Source organism: Prunus dulcis, chromosome 6, assembly GCF_902201215.1.
Source record: "Prunus dulcis chromosome 6, ALMONDv2, whole genome shotgun sequence".
Classification (NCBI taxonomy): domain Eukaryota; kingdom Viridiplantae; phylum Streptophyta; class Magnoliopsida; order Rosales; family Rosaceae; genus Prunus; species Prunus dulcis.
In genome coordinates, this window is record NC_047655.1 from 46,411 (window position 1) to 64,732 (window position 18,322).

Below are 18,322 nucleotides of genomic sequence, written 5' to 3' on the forward strand. Positions count from 1 at the left end.
ACATCACGTTGTCTTTATTTAGACTCAACTTACTATTATGTTATCTATATCCACACCCAACTTTTTATACACCTTTTTTTTGGGGTTAATTTTATGCACCCTTTCCTTTCAAATGACTGATTAAACGAATTTCAAATCATAAATATCTTTTTATTAATTTGAAAATGGATCATTCCAAGCCTATATATATGCTTTTTTGGAGCATTTTTATTTTCTGGGGTAAATATGCTATTTTGGAAATTACTATATGAAAAAAAAAATATTGATATATATATATATAACTAAGCTGGAGATTGTGTCCAAAAAAAAAAAAAACTAAGCTGGAGATAAATTTACAAACCGGCGTGCCTGAAAGTTACTACTTTTTTTGTCCAGACCAAAAAGAAAATGTTAAACAGGGTCATGCCTCACAGCTAGAATCAAATCAATATAAAATATTTTTGACAAAAAACAAAAGCAATATAAAATATAAATTGATCATTGGTGAAAGAAATGAATTCGCTCTATTTTTATGTAGTATGGCAAAGTTTGTTAAATCATCCATAATACATCTCACATCTCTGTGAATACCACCCGCATCAAATTAGGTCATCGTCTGAAGCTCTTACAGGTGAAAAACCTCCAGATAGATTAGACTTGACACAGACTAAAACCTGAACACATTTTTATGAACTTTCGGAACTAATCGACATGTCAATGAAATTCTAGGGGTAGTTCTATGAATACTCTTGAGGTCCCCAGTTTTCATTACATCAACAGCGCCATCCAATTGTGACGAAGCATGATTCATAACTTGCCCATGTAGAGCTTCTACTTCGTTTACAGCCTGAACAAAAAAGGATAACAAAAAACAGTTGGAAAAATGCCAATCTACGTAACTTATGTTGGCACCGAGTTGAAATGCAAATTTTATTGGCTCATTACGCACAACTAACCTTTCAAAAGCACTTAGCACAATTAAAGATCTATTGGATAAGAATGATGTATTTTGATTCATTACGGGGTTCAGTTTCATCTATTTTTGCAGGAATTTCTGGAAGTCCTAAGAACCTTAGGGTTTGGAGAAGAGTGTTTTGGACTGACTTTCTTCTTTCCTCAATGTGTGGTATTGTTTTCTTTATCATTGCTCTTCTACATAGGTATGACTGCTGGTGCTTTCATTACTTTGAACTGTTCCTCAATTTTAACAACATTTTTGTTTCTTACCAAAAGAGGGGGGAAAATTTAATCTTACCCCATCATAACATTGTACCTCACTGTCTTTGATAGCATGCAAGTAATCTGAAAATCACAAGTAGGACATGCCCAGATTTGCTGTTAGAATAAAGAAGTAATAGCTAGAGATCGAGCTGTTACTTTAACAAAAAGATACAAACCCGAGTATGCTTTATCTTTGAATATCATCAAGCTGCGCGGCATTAATATGACAGGAAAAGGATGGTGTTCATCCATTGACTTATCTGTATCAATCTTAATAACTCCCCTATCAGAATTTGTATCCTCAACATCATTTGTGCATGTGCTTTTACACAATGTCAGTCTTGAATGGGGAGTAAAGTCCATAACAACAGGTGACCTGAGGGACAAGATCGCTACAACTGGATAATAAGCAGGCCCATCCTGGTGTGCCTATATGATACACAATTATTGCAAGAAGAGGCTCAGGCCAAAAGAAAAGAAGAAATGTTGTAATAAGAACATACGCATCCACCTTGCAGCTAAATAATGTAGGAAAGTATTGCAGGCTCAAATTTCCAACGGAATAATCCAACATAACACCAAAAACATTAATTCATTGGAAAACTCCTTTAGTGGACAACTGAAAAGCAACAAGTAATCAAAAGACAAGCCATCACCAAGCAAATGCATGGCAAAGTTCAAGTCACACAATAAGAATAAATCAAAAGTAAAAGAAAGTTCAAAATAATATATTTTGGTCCCTGTATCTTGCTCTACTTTTAAGTCCATAAAATTGTTAAATATCTTGATTATATTTTTGGTTCAGATTTCTGTAACCAAAGTCAGACATGAACAGGATTTTCCAATGTGTTGTAAATTTTGGGATTATGAAACAAAGTTCTCTGCCTGATCCACTTATTCCTCCATCCCAACCAGACACCAGCCTCGTTGCAGCACAAATGCTATGGACAGAAAATCTCCATGAATTATGAGACAAAAAAATACATTTTTAATGGTTCAAATCCATAAATCCAAACATTCGGAGAAACCCAAAGGCACTTTGATGTCTTGTTCAGAGCCTCATCTTTCAAAGATCCAATCAAAAACCACATACATAGCCTTCCTTAATTCAAATCTGCACATTTTTTACCACTAATACGCAATTTTGAAGTGACTGGAAACTTACCTGTGGGTTGTCAAAGCAGTGGCCGGTACACGTTTTCTTGTCAACAATGGACTTGAAATGTATTACTTGTTCATTTTATGGGTTCAAATCCATGAAAAAGTTGTAATCCCTCCCTTTCTAATTTTCTAAACTTTGAAAAAAAATTTAAAGGACTTGTAACTGTAAGAACTAAGTTATTTCAAGGACACGGAGAAAACTGAACTAAAACAAGGACAAAAGTATGCAAATGTAAAAAGTAAGCAATGACCAATAAAAGCCTTGAGTTTCAGGCGAACCATTATGCCTTGGTTAGGAAGGTATTCATTGATAAGGACATGATTAATTGGCAATGGAAAAAGCCCTGATTCTTCATATATCTTGTATGTCATCTTGGTTAGCCATGAGGGCACTGCGAGAGAGAGAGAGAGAGAGAGAGAGAGATTATTGTTTCAGACAAATAATTCACAAACAATGATGAACTCGCAATATACTATGAACAATTGCTTAATCACATAGAAATTTCTAAAGACATTGCTCTATATCATTAGCTTCGCACTTCCTACAAGAAGAGGCCAACAAATTTGCCACTAAAATTATCTTCACAAATCGAGGTGAACACTAAACAAGTCTCCACATCCTATGGAAGTTCTACAAATTTAAAGCTGACTTATGACTTGTAGAGGCAATATAATTTTTTTTGGCTGTTGAGGCAATAACTTCATGAGTTGTTGAATTGCACAGATACCACATGGACTATTTGGGCTGTGGGACTTTGCAACCGAAAAATATCTTTACAATGTCATACCCAGAATATGCTGTATGGTAATGTAGCACCTAAGTCTCCATTAAAATTGTCATTTTCTCTCTCTTCTTTCTCTTCTTCCTCTTTTTTCTTATCTTAGTCACCCTCTTGCCCTCTCTCTTTGTCCACTATTTATCTGCTTCACTAATAGAAGGTTTACTGCTACAAAGATGGACATTCCACATGCTAGACCCATTGAAATAGCGGATATCAAATCTGGCACGGCACCTTCGGTTCTCCTATCTATTATGATTTCAATGGCCACACCAATAGGACTTGAAATACTGAATGCAAAAGCATAGGCGCCAAGAATTTGACACCCCACCCCCGCGCCGCTGCCCCCCCCAAAAAAAAAGCCATTAAACGCAAAGCCATGCCATTTCTCAGTAAGTCCTTGAATGTTACATTGGTATCACTCAAAAAGTGCATCAAAGCCATACCCAGAAACCCACCCCTATAAAAATTGCTTCTAGTGGGGTCTCACCAAACACCCAATGACACATCAATTTGTGAAATGCAAATATTCTCCACATGTGATAAAATAAATTATTTCCCACTTACAATCCTGTGGTAGAAGACCCTTTTCATGGACAGTACCGCCTGTCACTCAAACACAAGAAAAACTAATCAAAGTCAATATGATGGAGTTCCCTCCATATCTTCTAGGTATTATATGCAAGTGAAATATAAAAAACACCATATAGAAAACCAATATACATAAACCCACATAGAACACAACCATACCCCAGTTTTGTAGCCTCCTATTCTTTAAAGATTTCCACTTCGATACAGGGGCTTCATATATCTATAAAGCAATGGAGCCAGCATACTGAGAATTTTCACACAAAAAATAAAGCATTGGGAAAGAAGGATGGAATATGTAAGACAAATATGGATTTCTACCTTATTTAGAAGCATGGTTTGTTCATTATCCGTAATGAAGTCAGGAATGTAAATTAAAGTCGGCAGAGATCCAACTTTGAAATTATCTATAGTCTCTGTTCTTTCCATTCTCTGTCAGAACCACCACACAAGATATGGACATCAAAGCATCATAATGAAATGAACAAAAATTAAAATGAAGCAAGTGCTTAGGATAATGAGCAGAGCACAGTAGATTTCTCCCAGATTGTCAAGGCTTATAACTCACATCACCTTCTTTTATTTCACTTATTTGAATGGTGTCAGCATTTGTTGATTTTGGAGATTGTTAAGAAGAGAATGTTAAAAAACCTATAACACAATAAAAACCAGTGAAGACCAATTCTATAGTGATGCAGGAGCATCAATCCTAGTCAAAAAGGGCTAAGTTTTAGATATTTTAAATAATTAAATTAAATGTTTTCCTCTCTTCATTAGGACTAGCAAAAAAGCCCGCATGATGCTGCGGGTTTTGAAATTACGTAGACAAAATAAGATTGTTTATATATACAATGAGATTTAATTTGTAGCATTATGCTTAACTAAGGAAGTATAAGTTGCAAAAAAGAAAGTAATAACATATTTTACAGGCTGCTTGTTATGTTAAAATAGTAGGCATGTTTGTATATACATTGAGATGTTAATAGCGGGAAGCAGTTATCAAAATAGCAAAATTTGGATAGTTTTGAGTAGCATGCTGTTTAATTGGGCAGGTTTTGTTTTGCAATTTCTTCATGACTTTTCTTTTCTTTGATGGAGATCTTGACCTGTTATAAAAAAGTGGGAAAATAGTAAGTGTTAGTGTTGATGAATGGGGAAAATCAAGTGAGGACAATAATCATAAACATCTAATTATGTATAAACATGAATAATATAATTTAACAATTTAATAAGAAAGTTATAAATGGTTTTCCAATCGAGGAAACACAAAGTAACGAAATTAAGAGAACTAATGAGCAAGTTCTAGATGGTTTTCCAATTGATGTCACACAAAGTAAACATATTTTAAATTCTGTGTTTATCTAAAGGAAAAGTTGAAGAGAGGTAAAAGAATCATAGTTGGATGTATTGAAGAAAATTTGAATTTTATGAAAAAGGAATAATGCGTAACCACTATTTCTTAATTTGAGCTCCCCTATATACATATATTTCACAAAATTTTAGCAAGAGAAAGTACTGTAAATCTGTTTGAAATTGAGAAGAAGGAAAAAAAGAAACAAATCATCCCTGCATATAAGAATAAGAAAAGAAACAATGCAATAAAAATATGGCAAAAAGTTTAACCCCATAAGCTCAAACTCAATTAAGTTTACCAGAATAGACGTCTTTTTGAAGAATAGAAGGAAGCACTTCATTCAAAACACCCGTTAAAAATTTTAAATATGCTACTATGTTATTTACACATCATCGATAAACAGATTATTAAGTTATAAAAAAAAGTCTATCACAAAATTTAATCAACAAATCATAATAGTCATCTATAATCCAACAAATCATTATCCAAACACAAAATCATCAATATTGACAGGACCCGACCCAATTTCCGCTTTGGAATTCGAGCCAAGTCCTGTGCGTCTACGACACCTGGCGAATGTCGGGCACAAAAGACCTTTTTACCCTTCCTGCTACAGTTACTATGAAAACTTTCTCTGGACTCCTACCGAATTTCGGCAAAGTCTCCCCTGTATTTTGACTAAACCCAAATTTTTCCACATGTCAAACAATCGAATAAATCCACACCAACTGCCAGGATAGAATAACCAAATATTTGCCAGCTTCAGTTTTCCACTAAAACTAGATATCATAGCAATTTCTAAAGTTCACGAGGTTTCAAGGATTTTTCCACAAAACTCTACCTTAATTGGTGGCGCGGAAGCTAGGGATGGCCCGGTGGTGGATCCTGCGCACTTCTACGGCCTGGGGGCGAAAAACAAGTAAAAAATGTGAGTGGACAAAAAAAATATTCTCAAACTACTTTATAAAAATACTAACCCCCGTAGTCAAAATAAGTGTGTAAGTAAATCTAAAGCTCATCTGTAATCAAATATATAAAGCATGTAAATCAATAGGTATACGTATATGCATATATATACAGATATAAAACGGCACGAAAATTAAGAAAACTGATATAAAATTTTCTGAAAACAATAATTTCATAAAACACTGAAATTCCTTGAAAAGTACCACCTAGAAGTACCCCTGTAAGTCCGTCAATTCCCCTGGCAGGTCTCGGATGACACGCAGTCTATCCGAGCCGCAAACTGGCAGGATACGGGGGACTATGGTCAGCCTGATCCTCCGGCAGGTCCTCGATGACACCAAGTCAGCTCGAGTCGCTCAGGCAGAATGCAGGGGACCGTAGTCAGCCTGATCCGCAATCCTGGCAGGTCTCGGGGACACGAAGTCAGCCGAGCCGCAAATCCTGGAAGGTCTCGGGACACCAAGTCTGCCGAGCCGCAAATCCTGGCACTCACGGTCCGAGCGTCCCCGAAACTCATGAGGCAAAGTCAAGTGCACTGACATAAACTGAAATCGGACTGGATGTCCGTAGACATCGGGCCAACTCTGGGTAATCACCAAATAAAGGGTGGGTACATGGTGGTTCTAAAATAAACTATTTTTAGAAAAATCTAATAACTCACTGCCTTTTGGTGAAACTGAAATTTTGCTGCTATCTCCTCTGATAGAGTTCTCAAACTCTGCTTTTTATATTACTGAGCTTCAGTAACTAAACAACACGTAAATCAAAGCATTGTACAGCACCAATCACGTTCGAAATGAATAGTTCATAAAACTTCTTCAAGATCAAATAATGACATTAACCCATATAAACTGATTTATAAAAGCTTATTTGTATAAAATTATTATAAAAAATCACTTAAGTAATCTCATTTATATAAATCATTTATATAACTCATGCATATAAAATCGTTTATGAAAGAAAGTCCACTCACTGATGGTTCGAGCTAGCTGGACCCTTCGTAGGTCCCTCCTGCAAGTCGACCGGACCTCTGGTGCCTGATTAACCATGAATATTAAATTAATAAACTGCTGAATAAAAAGAATTAAATTAAACACCCTGCCCCCGGCTCCTAGAAATATGTGCACTCGTTTCAAGTTACTCTTATGTCCACAATAGCCTTTCAGACACTTGAATCAGTTTTGGAAGATCCGACGCTCAGCTAAGCGATAAACCACCAGACCAGCCGATTCGGGACCCCGTGGGTCCACGGTCGCAGATGGCCAATCTGGGCTTCTCTGAAGGTTCCTTACAGAGAAGGAACCAAGTTCCGCGAATTTGGTCCGAAACGGACGGTCGGATTGGCCAAAATCACGTTATCGCTTAAAATCCAAACCCTAGCCCCAGGGTTCGCGATTTCGGAGTATCCAGGACTCCGATTCGTAATCCGTCGAATCCTACACGATCCTGAAATCATGTAGTACGACATATCCAAAATTCAGCGCGATCCGAAGATTTGACGACACTGCACCCAAGGATCGCGCGATATGGAAAATCCGTTCAGGGCTCAAACGGACTCCGAATCGAGATCCGAGAAATCCTACGCGCTCGTGACGACACGAGGATCACAAAACTGCACAGAATTACTTCACCAACCTCCCCCACGCGCCGCCTCGCGCGGGCAGATTTGGGTGTCTTAAGCGATTTCGGGTGGCCGAAAAATCTCGAAACCAAGACTCCAAACTCCTATCCTAGGTAAAACACCTAATTTGGAACCACTTTTGTTCTTGGACATAGCCCAAAAACTGGCCGGAAGTGGCCGGAATTGAATTTCCAAAACCGGCCAAACCCTAACTCGAAATTCAACCTGTCAAACCTCAAAATTCCTTAATTCCTACCCAACCAGCATCTAGAACACGAAAAATAGCTTGAAATCGATACCTCACACGACTGATTTGGTGGCCAGATGAGGGAGAAACTGAGGTTGGAAAATCTGCCAAAACTGCTGCGTTTTCCAGCAGTTTTCGGCGGCTCCAGACAGCAGCAGGGGCGGCGGACGGCTGGGGTTGATGGCGGGAGCTGGCCGGTGCTGCTGGGTCCGGTCCGGAGGGTCGGGGTGGCGTGAGGTGGCGTCGGGGTGGCTTGGAAGGTGGCTGCCCGACTGGTTTTCTCAAACTGTCGGGAGAGAGAGAGAGAGAGAGAGAGAGAGAGAGAGAGAGAGAGAGAGAGAGAGAGAGAGAGAGTGTGGGAGGAGAGAGGGAGAAGAAAACAGGTTTTTTTTAAAAAAAACTGATCTCCCAAATTCCCATTTTGCCCTCGTGAGTATTTTGGCCGTAATTTCTTCGTTACAACTCCGATTCGGGTCTACTCCGTGTCTACGGACTCGTTTCGCCGTGCTCTATGCAAAGGTGCAAGCGGAATTGCCAAATTCTTTCTCGATCAAAAAGTCAACTTTTTTCCTGTTAAAATATATGAGGGCAAACTTGTCTTTTTGCTAGAAGATATTAATCCTACTTTTTAGATATTTTATTTCTTTTTAGATATTTTGTTTTGGGTTATTACAAATATTCATTCAATCTAATAAATCATTATCCACAAAGAAAATCATCAATATTCATCTAATAACTCATTATAAAAATTTCAACTAACTAAAAATATTAGGCATTATCATCAATTAGGGATTTAGAGTTTAAAAATCACTTGAATATGAGCTTTTCCAAACCAATAGATTAAAATCGGAGATGGAGATGGAAGAGAATGAAAACCTGGAGAAGTAAATCAAGCTCGCAGGCCAAATAAATGAGGCTCCAAAAGCAGCTCCCAACCTTTTCTGTCATACACATGAATTAATCAAAGCAAACTGTCATATCAATTAATCAAACAGACCATTTTATTTTTTTTTTAAGAAACAAATTTAATTAAGACAAATGCACAAACAGAGAGAGGAAAAGAGGTCCATCACAAAATTTAATCAACAAATCATAAACCCTAAATTCCAACAAATCAACAGCTTTACCATTTGACACGCCCTAAGAGAAAAATATCACACAAAAACAAATACCAAATGCACAAACCGATCTATGTTATTATTCTGATGTGAATCGAAACTCGAACTCGGTTCCTAGTGAAAATTGTGAAGACAGTAAGCTGTTATTGAACTATTAGTCATGTGCCCCTTCATGCTACTGAATGGGATTGGACAGATAAGGTTTAGAGACACATGTGCTGAGGCTGAAGAATTTTTCAAGGAAAAGAAAATAATGAAATTGGGTGAAAGGAAAGCATGCACAAAGCTACTGGATGTGTGCACAGACATCCTTCCATCTAAAGTGAAAGGAGATAGAAGCAAGTCAGTTCTATTTGATGCATGCAGGCTTGCTAAAGCCTTGCAGTCCCTGGAGTCAGATAGAGGGGGGACTAATGGGAGAAAGTGGCAGTTTGTAAGTCATGTGTGGGTGGAGATGCTCCCTTATGCCGCCAATCAATGTCGATGGAGTGGTCAGGCTCAGCAGCTCAGGCGAGGAGGAGAGCTGCTCACCCATGTCTGACTTCTTATGGCACATCTGGGTTTAACTGAACAGTTCCAAATTTCAGAGGGCCATGCAAGGGCAAAACTGATTGTGGAGTTTTTCTTTTTTTAAAAAAAACGCGAACAGGACACAATTCACTCTGAACTTTTGAAATTATGTGTTTCTTTAGTTTGTTTTCTTGTTTTGAAGAACAATTAATAACTTATTGTGGCTCCTCTGGTGTTTGCCTCAACTCATTGTTCAGACACATTTCACTTGTAGTAAGTTCAGTTGGTTACTAACTTTAATTTGACTCACTTTGGTCTGATTAGGTATCAGAGACACTGAAATTTTTGGTGATATAAAAATAGTTTAGTTTCTTTTTGTTTATCTTAAATTACACTATATGTTTGTTCTTGAAGAAAAACCCTTTTAAACGATCGACTTCTTCACTATAAACCTAAAGAAAATTAAACCCATTTTCATATGGTGCCGTAAGCTAATTTCTAAGCTCTATTAACCGAAAGATCAAATTCATGCGAGCTGAACACTTTGCTAAAGCAAAACAGGAATTAAGAAGCATTAAGAAAAGAAAACAAAAACAAATCCCAACTGACAAAGAGCCAGCCAAAAAAATCTCCCATTCTTATCTCCCAACAATCCCAACTGAATTTAAAATCTGGTTCTGGTTGTATCAACAACTCCAACCAGATAATGAAGGTAGTTTTCAAACTTAGAAAGAGAGAAGAATTAAAATTCGTAAATCAAACACCCAAATTGAGAAACCCTAACAAACAATTTAAACCTTTAAAACTTGGAAGGGCAAAGATTTGAAATAATAACTTGGGAAATAGCTTGAACACTACCCCTTCTTTACGAATTTAAATGTTCTCTCTTTATGAGTTTGACCTAAAGTTCATCACGGGAAGCTTTCGGATACAATTATGCATTCCCAATGACAGACCTCTCAAACTTTGGTCTGCAAAATATCCATTCCAGACCATAATTTTCAAAGATCCTTCTATGTCTCATCCTTTAAATAGATTTATATAAAAAAAAGTATTGCTCTCATGAGCTATAATTCCTGCAAGAATTCATGTCTTTGCAGGTACTTTAGCCTTTCAAGTGACAGAAGAGGGACTGAAAAAGGAAAGAAATGGCTCTTCAATGAATCTTCTAACAGAAGACTTTGCACAAAAATAAACCTAAGAACTCAAAATTCCAACTATGCGGTCTATATGAATTCACTTTCTAACATACCATTCATATTTCCACAAAGATCAAAATTCCATACATACAGAACAGTCCTCTACAGAAGCATTTTGACCTAATTTATACCTACTTTATACCGTTATGGCCTTCCAGAAAAATGGGTTCAGTGTGAATAACAGGAAGAACACACACTTACACACCAACATCCACCAAAAACTAAGGGAGCTCAATAGAAACTGATATTAAACAAAGGGCTTTATATGAAGAAATCTTATAAGTAATTGAAAGAAAAAAACTCTATTCAGATACTATTTTCCTCTGTTTTTCTCTCTCCATCAGTCTCAAAACACTCAAAACATTCAACAACATGCTCAGATGTTTCAATCCATTGCTGTACCCTAAAATTAACCTCAACAAAACACCCAATAGATTCAACAACATACTCAGATATTAGAGGGTTTAGGGTTAGAAAGCTCATTTTTATTATTATCAATAGATGGTTTACTTGCAGCTTTACCATTTGACACACCCTAAGAGAAATATATCACACCAAAATAAATACCAAATTAAATGGAACCTAAGAAACTGTGAAGCAAAAAAAGATCCATTGGAACATGTAGCTGGCGAGGTATCAAAGTTACTGCAGGAGTTTTTGGCAACTTAAATGAAACTACAACTCAAAGGAGAGGAGGTCCTTGGAGTGGTTTCAAAGATACTTAACCTCAGTAGATTAAGTCCCCTGCTCTGCAGATTATCTTCTAAGATAGTTTTCTGGGTGCAGCTGAAATTCAAGCAAAATATACAAACATAAGGTTAGCAATGTAAAATGACACCAACCCAAATGACCCAACAGAGGACAAAAGCATTAAAACAATAACATGCGGGGGAATGCCCTCAAGTGCAAGCAATCTATGAGAAAAGTTAAGCCCAAAAAGAATAAAGCACCCAATTTCTATTTTGTCGAAACATGATTAATCTTCACTTCTTTTTTCCTTGTGTTTTATCATTAATTTTTTTTTCTTCTCCATATTTAGGATACAGCAACCAAAAGCAGATAAAAAAAGGAATTTTTTTTTTCTTCAAGCACCCTTGGTCTTTGCTGTCCACTGTTTTATCGGCAACCAAAACAGAAATTGGGAATGATTTCCATTTCTAAGATTTCTCCAAGAGAGCAAAGTCATTGAATCGACAATTGATTAAAAAAATTAATAATAAGAACGATGGAAATACCTGAGATACTCTGTGAGATTCAATCCCCTTCCTGATAGAACCCAAGTGAGTCGGAAAGTTAGCACCTCGGAAGATAAGAGGAAGATCATAGCGATGAAAAAGACGAAGGCAAGGAAGTCCGTGAACAATGAAAACACAAACTGGTGGAAGACACCACCTCTTTCGTTAAATACACAATAGGACAAGCAATCTCTTGATTAGGGTTGAATATGGTTAGTAGGGGGTACTTACTAAAATTATATTTGTTTCACAATTCCATATATCCTTTTGGTCATTTTATATTACAGTAAATCAGTAATTCAATATATACTTTTATAGTATGATGTACTCAGTTAATTTTAGGGTTCGTTTAGCAGCACTCAAAATTTATGTAGGAAGTTGGGTTTCTTTTTTTTTAAGTAGAAAAAGAAAAAAACAAACAGTTTAATCATCATGTCCTTTTCGGTCATTTTACAGACTAAAAGCACTTTTGATAAAAATTTACCACACACTTTAACTACTCACAGCAGTTTTTGAAATACAATTTACCGAACGCATAATTGCTTTTTTTCACAGCTAATTATTATCGCAGCACAACAATAGTGTTTTTTGAAAGCACAGTAATACCAAACTAGCGCTAAAAAAGGGCCTTTAATGGCAGTTCTAAAATTGTGATTGGGTTGGGGTTGTTTGGTGGAGGCTAGAAGAAGTCGAGATGGGTGGGGTTTAGGGTTTTTTATTTTTATTTTTTGAATACTATAATTCTATTTCTTATTTTTTAAATTTGGATTTCAAATATTTTATGCCACATAAAGAAAAATAAAAGAATAAACTTGAAAAATAACAACTACATGGTCTCATTCATTAATGACATTGTTTTATTTGTAAGAAAGTGACACATGTTATTAGCAAAATGGAGAAGGTCCAAAAGAGAATATTAAAGAGCAGATTTCTAGCATTCCTCTAAGAGTAAAGGGGTCAGGAAAAATATTATTAAAGCATTGTTTCTCTCTCATAATAATGTCATCAAACAAATAAATAAATATATATATATAGATATATATATAAAGCAAAATGCAGAGAATGGTGAAACATTCAAATACCAGAAAATGCCATTGGTTAATGCAAATATTAAGAATTGAAATTATTAATTAAATGATGATAATATGGTAAATTTACACTTTTTTATATTTTAAAAAATTAAAATTAAAAGAAAAATCAGATAATGGATTCTATTTTTATGGAACACAACTACCCATTATCTTTTTTAATTCTAAAACAAATTTAAATTTAAAAAAAAAACTCTCTCGCAAGCACGAAAGTGTATGGGAAGAGGCTAGTATATATAAACAAAAGACAAAGAATGGTGAAACATTCAAAATACCATAAAATACCCTTGGTTAATTCAAATATTAAGAATTAAAATTATTAATTAAATGAGGATAATATGGTAAATTCACATTTTTTCATATTAAAAAAATTAAAATTAAAAACAAAATCAGATAATAAGTCCTACTTTTATGGAACATAACTACCTATATTATCTTTTCTTAATTCTAAAAATAAATAAAAAAGAAAAAAGAAAACCAATTGACACATGCGTGAGCGTGTGCTAAGGGGCTAGTTGTTAACTATAGCTAAACACCATGGACATATATCAACTTTTGGAAATTTTAAAGTGGTGAGCAAAAATACTCCTTTAAAATTTTAAACGTCTGCATGCCCGTCCAATCCTTGTAATGAACTTGCAGGGTTGGGATCTTTCTAAAGTTTGAAGGAGGACAGGATGAAAAAGATTTTCAAGGGAAGAGAGTACTCATAATTATGAAAAGAATAATGTTATTTAGACACACAAGATTGACCACATTAGCCACTATCTTATATGGCATCTGTTGTGGTCATGCCATGTCAATTAATGTATATTCTCATGTATATTTTATTTTTATTTACTTGTTTTTTTTTAATAATCCTTAAAAACAACAAAATTATAATTAATTATAATTAACCCTAGCATCTTTACGCAGCAGCAGGCTGCAGCTTCGTTCTCTACTCAACACTCTCTTCCTCCATCAAATCTACCCTTACCCAGTAACACCAGCGCACTGCTTGCCACATCTCGGAGTACCACCAAGCCACGCGAGAAACCCGACAAATCGCATCAATCCATCTTGGAAGAACATTCATTTTTAAAATAAAAATAGTTCATATTTTGAGAATTGTTAGACTTCGATCCTTCACCAGACTGCCCATTTGATTGGAAAGCTAATACCCCATCCCTAGCAACACACTAAAGCTTTAAAATTCTTTTTAATTCTTATACACATGACCAGAGAATATGAGATCTCAAAATCAATTCGGATTTTCTAGATAGCTAGTGAAATAGGCATTTAGATTTTTGAGTTGGATTTTCTTGATTAGTTGATTTGCAGAGTTGGGTTTGTTGAATCAAAGAATTGGTTTTCTTTCTGGAGAGAGATCGCAGGAGGATGAGAAAATACCAAAAGGGAAGGAGAAGGCAACCAAAGGGATACAACGAAGAAGACGAAAAATTGAAAATATAAATTATTTAATTTAAAAAGGAAAAAAGAAAAACACAGTTGACCACATTTAAATAACGTGGCATATACATATTAACTGCCACATAAGTGGTCAGTTAATGTGATCAATCTTATGCATCTAAATAGCATTACTGTTATCATCAAAAAAAAATATATATATATATAGCATTACTGTTATGAAAAAGGGCTGGACACGGTCAAAGGGAGAGAGGGTCTGTAGGGATGTGGAAGAGTAAAAAAATGAGAGGAAGGGCGCATTGCAAGGGGCAAGATAGAAGGGTAAGCTTTGCAGACAATAGCGGGGGATTTGAATGGTCGAGAATTGTCAATGGCATGTATATAAGAGTAGGGTGGGGGAGATACTAAGTACACCAAATCAAACATCGTCTTCAAATATTAAGTGATACATAGATTGGCTTTACGTATTGTGTGAGCATTTGAACTAGAGAGAGAGCAAGATGTCTGGGATGATGCTTATGCTGCTGCTGTGCCTCTCAGTTGGGACAATTTCGGTTGTCCACTGTGGGAACCCTTACCTTTTTTTCACATGGAATGTCACCTATGGAACCCTCTCTCCTCTGGGAGTTCCCCAGCAAGTCATTCTCATAAATGGCCAATTTCCTGGACCCAACATCAACTCCACCACCAACAACAACATCGTGCTCAACGTCTTCAATAACCTTGACGAGCCATTCCTTGTGACATGGTGCGTACCTAGCTAATTCGATTCACATATATCCTATAATTAATTAATAAGTTTTTATTTAATTAATTGTGATTAATTATTGCAGGAGCGGTATCCAGCAGAGGAAAAATTCATGGCAAGATGGAACCCTTGGAACCATGTGCCCCATTCCCCCTGGTACGAACTACACCTACCAATTCCAAGTGAAGGACCAGATCGGGAGCTACATGTACTATCCCACAACTGCCATGCATAAGGCAGGCGGTGCCTTCGGTGGCCTCCGCGTGAACAGTCGCCTGCTCATTCCCGTGCCTTATGCCGATCCAGAGGATGACTACACTGTCCTCATCGGTGACTGGTATACCAAAAGCCACACCCAACTAAAGAAATTATTGGACAGCGGTCGTTCCATGGCCAGGCCAGATGGGGTCCTCATCAACGGCAAATCTTCAAAGGGAGATGGCAAAGACGAGCCCCTCTTCGTCATGAAGCCCGGCAAGACCTACAAGTACAGGATCTGCAACGTGGGGCTCAAGAACTCCCTCAACTTCAGGATCCAAGGACACTCCATGAAGCTTGTTGAATTGGAGGGCTCCCACACCGTCCAAAACACCTACGACTCCATGGATGTGCATCTCGGGCAATGTTTCTCCGTGCTTGTGACTGCCGACAAGGACCCCAAGGACTACTACATGGTGGCTTCCACCCGTTTCACCAAGAGCGTGCTCACCGGCAAAGGCATCATCCGCTACGAAAATGGCAAGGGCCCTGCCTCGCCTGAACTCCCCAAGGCCCCCGTAGGATGGGCCTGGTCTCTTAACCAGTTCCGCTCCTTCCGCTGGAACCTCACTGCCAGTGCTGCCAGGCCTAATCCTCAGGGCTCCTACCACTATGGTAAGATTAACATCAGCCGCACCATCAAGCTCGTCAACTCCGCCAGCAAGGTGGACGGCAAGCTTCGCTATGCCATCAACGGAATCTCCCACGTGGACTCTGAAACTCCCCTCAAGCTGGCTGACTACTATAAAGTTTGCGACAAAGTCTTCAAGTCCGATACCATGAAGGATACTCCCCCAGCCACAGCGGCAGACAAGATCACCATGCTAACCAATGTTGTCAACATAACCATAAAAGATTTCGTTGAGATCATCTTTGAGAACCCGGAGAAGAGCCTTCAGACATGGCATTTGGATGGATACTCCTTTTTTTCCGTCGCGTAAGTTCATCTATTTATTATACCTATCTATCTAATTAAGCTAATTAAAGGAAATTAATCATTCTCCCTCTACAGCTCGGAGCCCGGCACGTGGACCCCAGCAAAGAGAAGCAACTACAATCTCCTTGACGCTGTGAGCAGGTACAGTGTCCAAGTGTTCCCCAAATCCTGGGCTGCCATCATGTTGACATTCGATAACGCCGGAATGTGGAACATAAGGTCTGAACAACCGGAGAGGCGCTACCTAGGACAACAGTTTTACGTGGACGTTGAAAATATTGCACGCTCCCTCAGAAACGAGTACAACATGCCAGACAATGCCCTTGTCTGTGGCATCGTTAAGGACATGCCCAAGCCCACACCGTACAGCATGTAACATATTTCACCGCCATGCCATGCCGCTTCACACTATGTTACAGATACAGAGTAGAGAGGGACAGCGACGATCCGGAAAAGTGTACACGTGTGAGTGAGTGTGAGAGAGAGATCATCATTAAGATTTTTTGTATTTCTTTGCAGCCAATTTAAGCAAAGAGAGTTAGAAGAATGGTAAAGAATAAGAAGGGTTTGGCACAACATAAAAGATTGCCTCATTATGTGTGCATCAACTCTCTAGAATTATGCCATTACATTTTCCTATCAGAATAAAAAAAGAGAGAAATGAATATGCCATTACATTTTTGTACTTCCATTTTATTTATATGTTATAATCTCTTTCTTAATTACATTTTCCCAGTTCATTTTGCCCATTTATGATTTTCCTCATCATATATATACATATAAAATATATATATATACATATAAAATATATATATATATATATATATATTTTGTAATTACAAAGTCTCATCTCTTTTCTTTACTCTTTAGCTACATAGAGCCCTATAGACACGTGGTAAATTTACTATTTACTCCCTACTATATAGAGACCTAGAGTCATGGTAAATTTACTATTTAGTCTGTCATGAATTCGATCAAAACAAACAAATGTCTATCATTTAGCATAATATAATCGGATTCCGAATCTCTGCATTTAGCATTTGTATATCAAAATATTTGAACTATTAAAATCATCCAATTGTTTAAGACATGACACATAAGCTTTTTTTTCATCAGAAAATTGTTTTTAAATTAACAATTATTTTATTGTTAAAAAATTAAATAAATAAAACTAAAAAATCACGCCCTTTCCACCACCATAGGGGGAAGGGGCTATAACTTCTTTGGCAAAAGGAGCTCAGATTAGGCTGCTCCAATCTTCCTTCCCATTCATTTATAGTGGGTCCTTCTTCTCCCTAAATCAGAGCCAATAATTGATTGGTGGATTTCGTCCCTTGACTAGAAGAAGATAGCTTTGGGGGTCATTGTGGTTTAGCCGTATTTGGTGGGGCTTGTTGTGGTAAGAGCAAGTCCAGCAGTGCTGGACGAGCTCGGGCTGGGGGGGGTTTGGGTCAAAAAAGGGCTTCCAGCAGCAAAAGTCCAGCCCGGGCGATTCGTGGGGGCCACCAAACGGGCAGGCCCGAAGGCGGAAATGGCCCGAGGTCCAAACCGAAGTCCAGGACAAAATAGCTGACGCCAGCATGGCGTCAGCCCTGAAAATTCGAATTTTTTTTTTACCGTTGGCGCGTGCATTGCACGCGCCAACGTTAAAAAAAAATTCAAATCAGCGCTACAGTGCCGCCAACGGCTCTTTGACACGTGGCGGCCTCTGGTCGCTCCGATTGGAATTTTTTTTGAAATCCAACGGCAGCAAATATTTCTGCCCAAAAAAATTGAAAAAAAATCGAATTTTTTTTTTAAAAATACACAAAAATTACAGAATTTTTTGTGTATAAATACCAACCCATACTCTTCACTTTTAACACCAAATCCTCATATATTTTCTTCTCCTTCTACTATTGTTCAT

At 37.3% G+C, this 18,322-nt stretch overlaps 2 protein-coding genes across 7 annotated transcripts; one reads left to right on the top strand and one right to left on the bottom strand.

Moving 5' to 3' along the window:
- Positions 1–473: 473 nt before the first annotated feature.
- LOC117630994 (alpha-ketoglutarate-dependent dioxygenase alkB homolog 6-like) lies at positions 474–12,093 on the bottom strand. Of its 6 annotated transcripts, none has more exons than XM_034363892.1 (10): positions 11,979–12,093; positions 8,793–11,529; positions 4,302–4,834; positions 4,050–4,160; positions 3,891–3,951; positions 3,708–3,752; positions 2,641–2,753; positions 1,377–1,629; positions 1,235–1,281; positions 474–826 (listed from the first exon to the last, which is right to left on the bottom strand). In XM_034363892.1, the coding sequence occupies exons 4-10, from the start codon at positions 4,155–4,157 to the stop codon at positions 647–649; spliced, it is 807 nt and encodes a 268-aa protein (XP_034219783.1). In that variant the 5' UTR covers positions 4,158–4,160; positions 4,302–4,834; positions 8,793–11,529; positions 11,979–12,093; the 3' UTR covers positions 474–646. The 6 variants fall into 6 exon arrangements, with proteins under 6 accessions (XP_034219783.1, XP_034219784.1, XP_034219788.1 ...); XM_034363893.1 differs by having other exon boundaries at positions 4,297–4,834; XM_034363897.1 differs by having other exon boundaries at positions 3,708–3,746; positions 4,050–4,834.
- Positions 12,094–14,883: 2,790 nt separating this feature from the next.
- Positions 14,884–17,141, top strand: LOC117632151 (L-ascorbate oxidase homolog). The gene is made up of 3 exons (XM_034365569.1): positions 14,884–15,221; positions 15,307–16,416; positions 16,492–17,141. The coding sequence occupies exons 1-3, from the start codon at positions 14,974–14,976 to the stop codon at positions 16,790–16,792; spliced, it is 1,659 nt and encodes a 552-aa protein (XP_034221460.1). The 5' UTR covers positions 14,884–14,973; the 3' UTR covers positions 16,793–17,141.
- Positions 17,142–18,322: the final 1,181 nt, after the last annotated feature.

Bases quoted from the DNA above. Each gene is read 5' to 3' on its own strand.
- LOC117632151 (XM_034365569.1), top strand. From the start codon at position 14,974: ATGTCTGGGATGATGCTTATGCTGCTGCTGTGCCTCTCAGTTGGGACA. The intron at 15,222-15,306 runs GTGCGTACCTAG...TAATTATTGCAG, and splicing joins GAGCCATTCCTTGTGACATG to GAGCGGTATCCAGCAGAGGA. The intron at 16,417-16,491 runs GTAAGTTCATCT...CTCCCTCTACAG, and splicing joins TACTCCTTTTTTTCCGTCGC to CTCGGAGCCCGGCACGTGGA.
- LOC117630994 (XM_034363892.1), bottom strand. From the start codon at position 4,157: ATGGAAAGAACAGAGACTATAGATAATTTCAAAGTTGGATCTCTGCCG. The intron at 3,753-3,890 runs GTATGGTTGTGT...CTTGTGTTTGAG, and splicing joins TAGGAGGCTACAAAACTGGG to TGACAGGCGGTACTGTCCAT. The intron at 1,630-2,640 runs GTTCGCCTGAAA...TGTATCATATAG, and splicing joins TTCCTAACCAAGGCATAATG to GCACACCAGGATGGGCCTGC.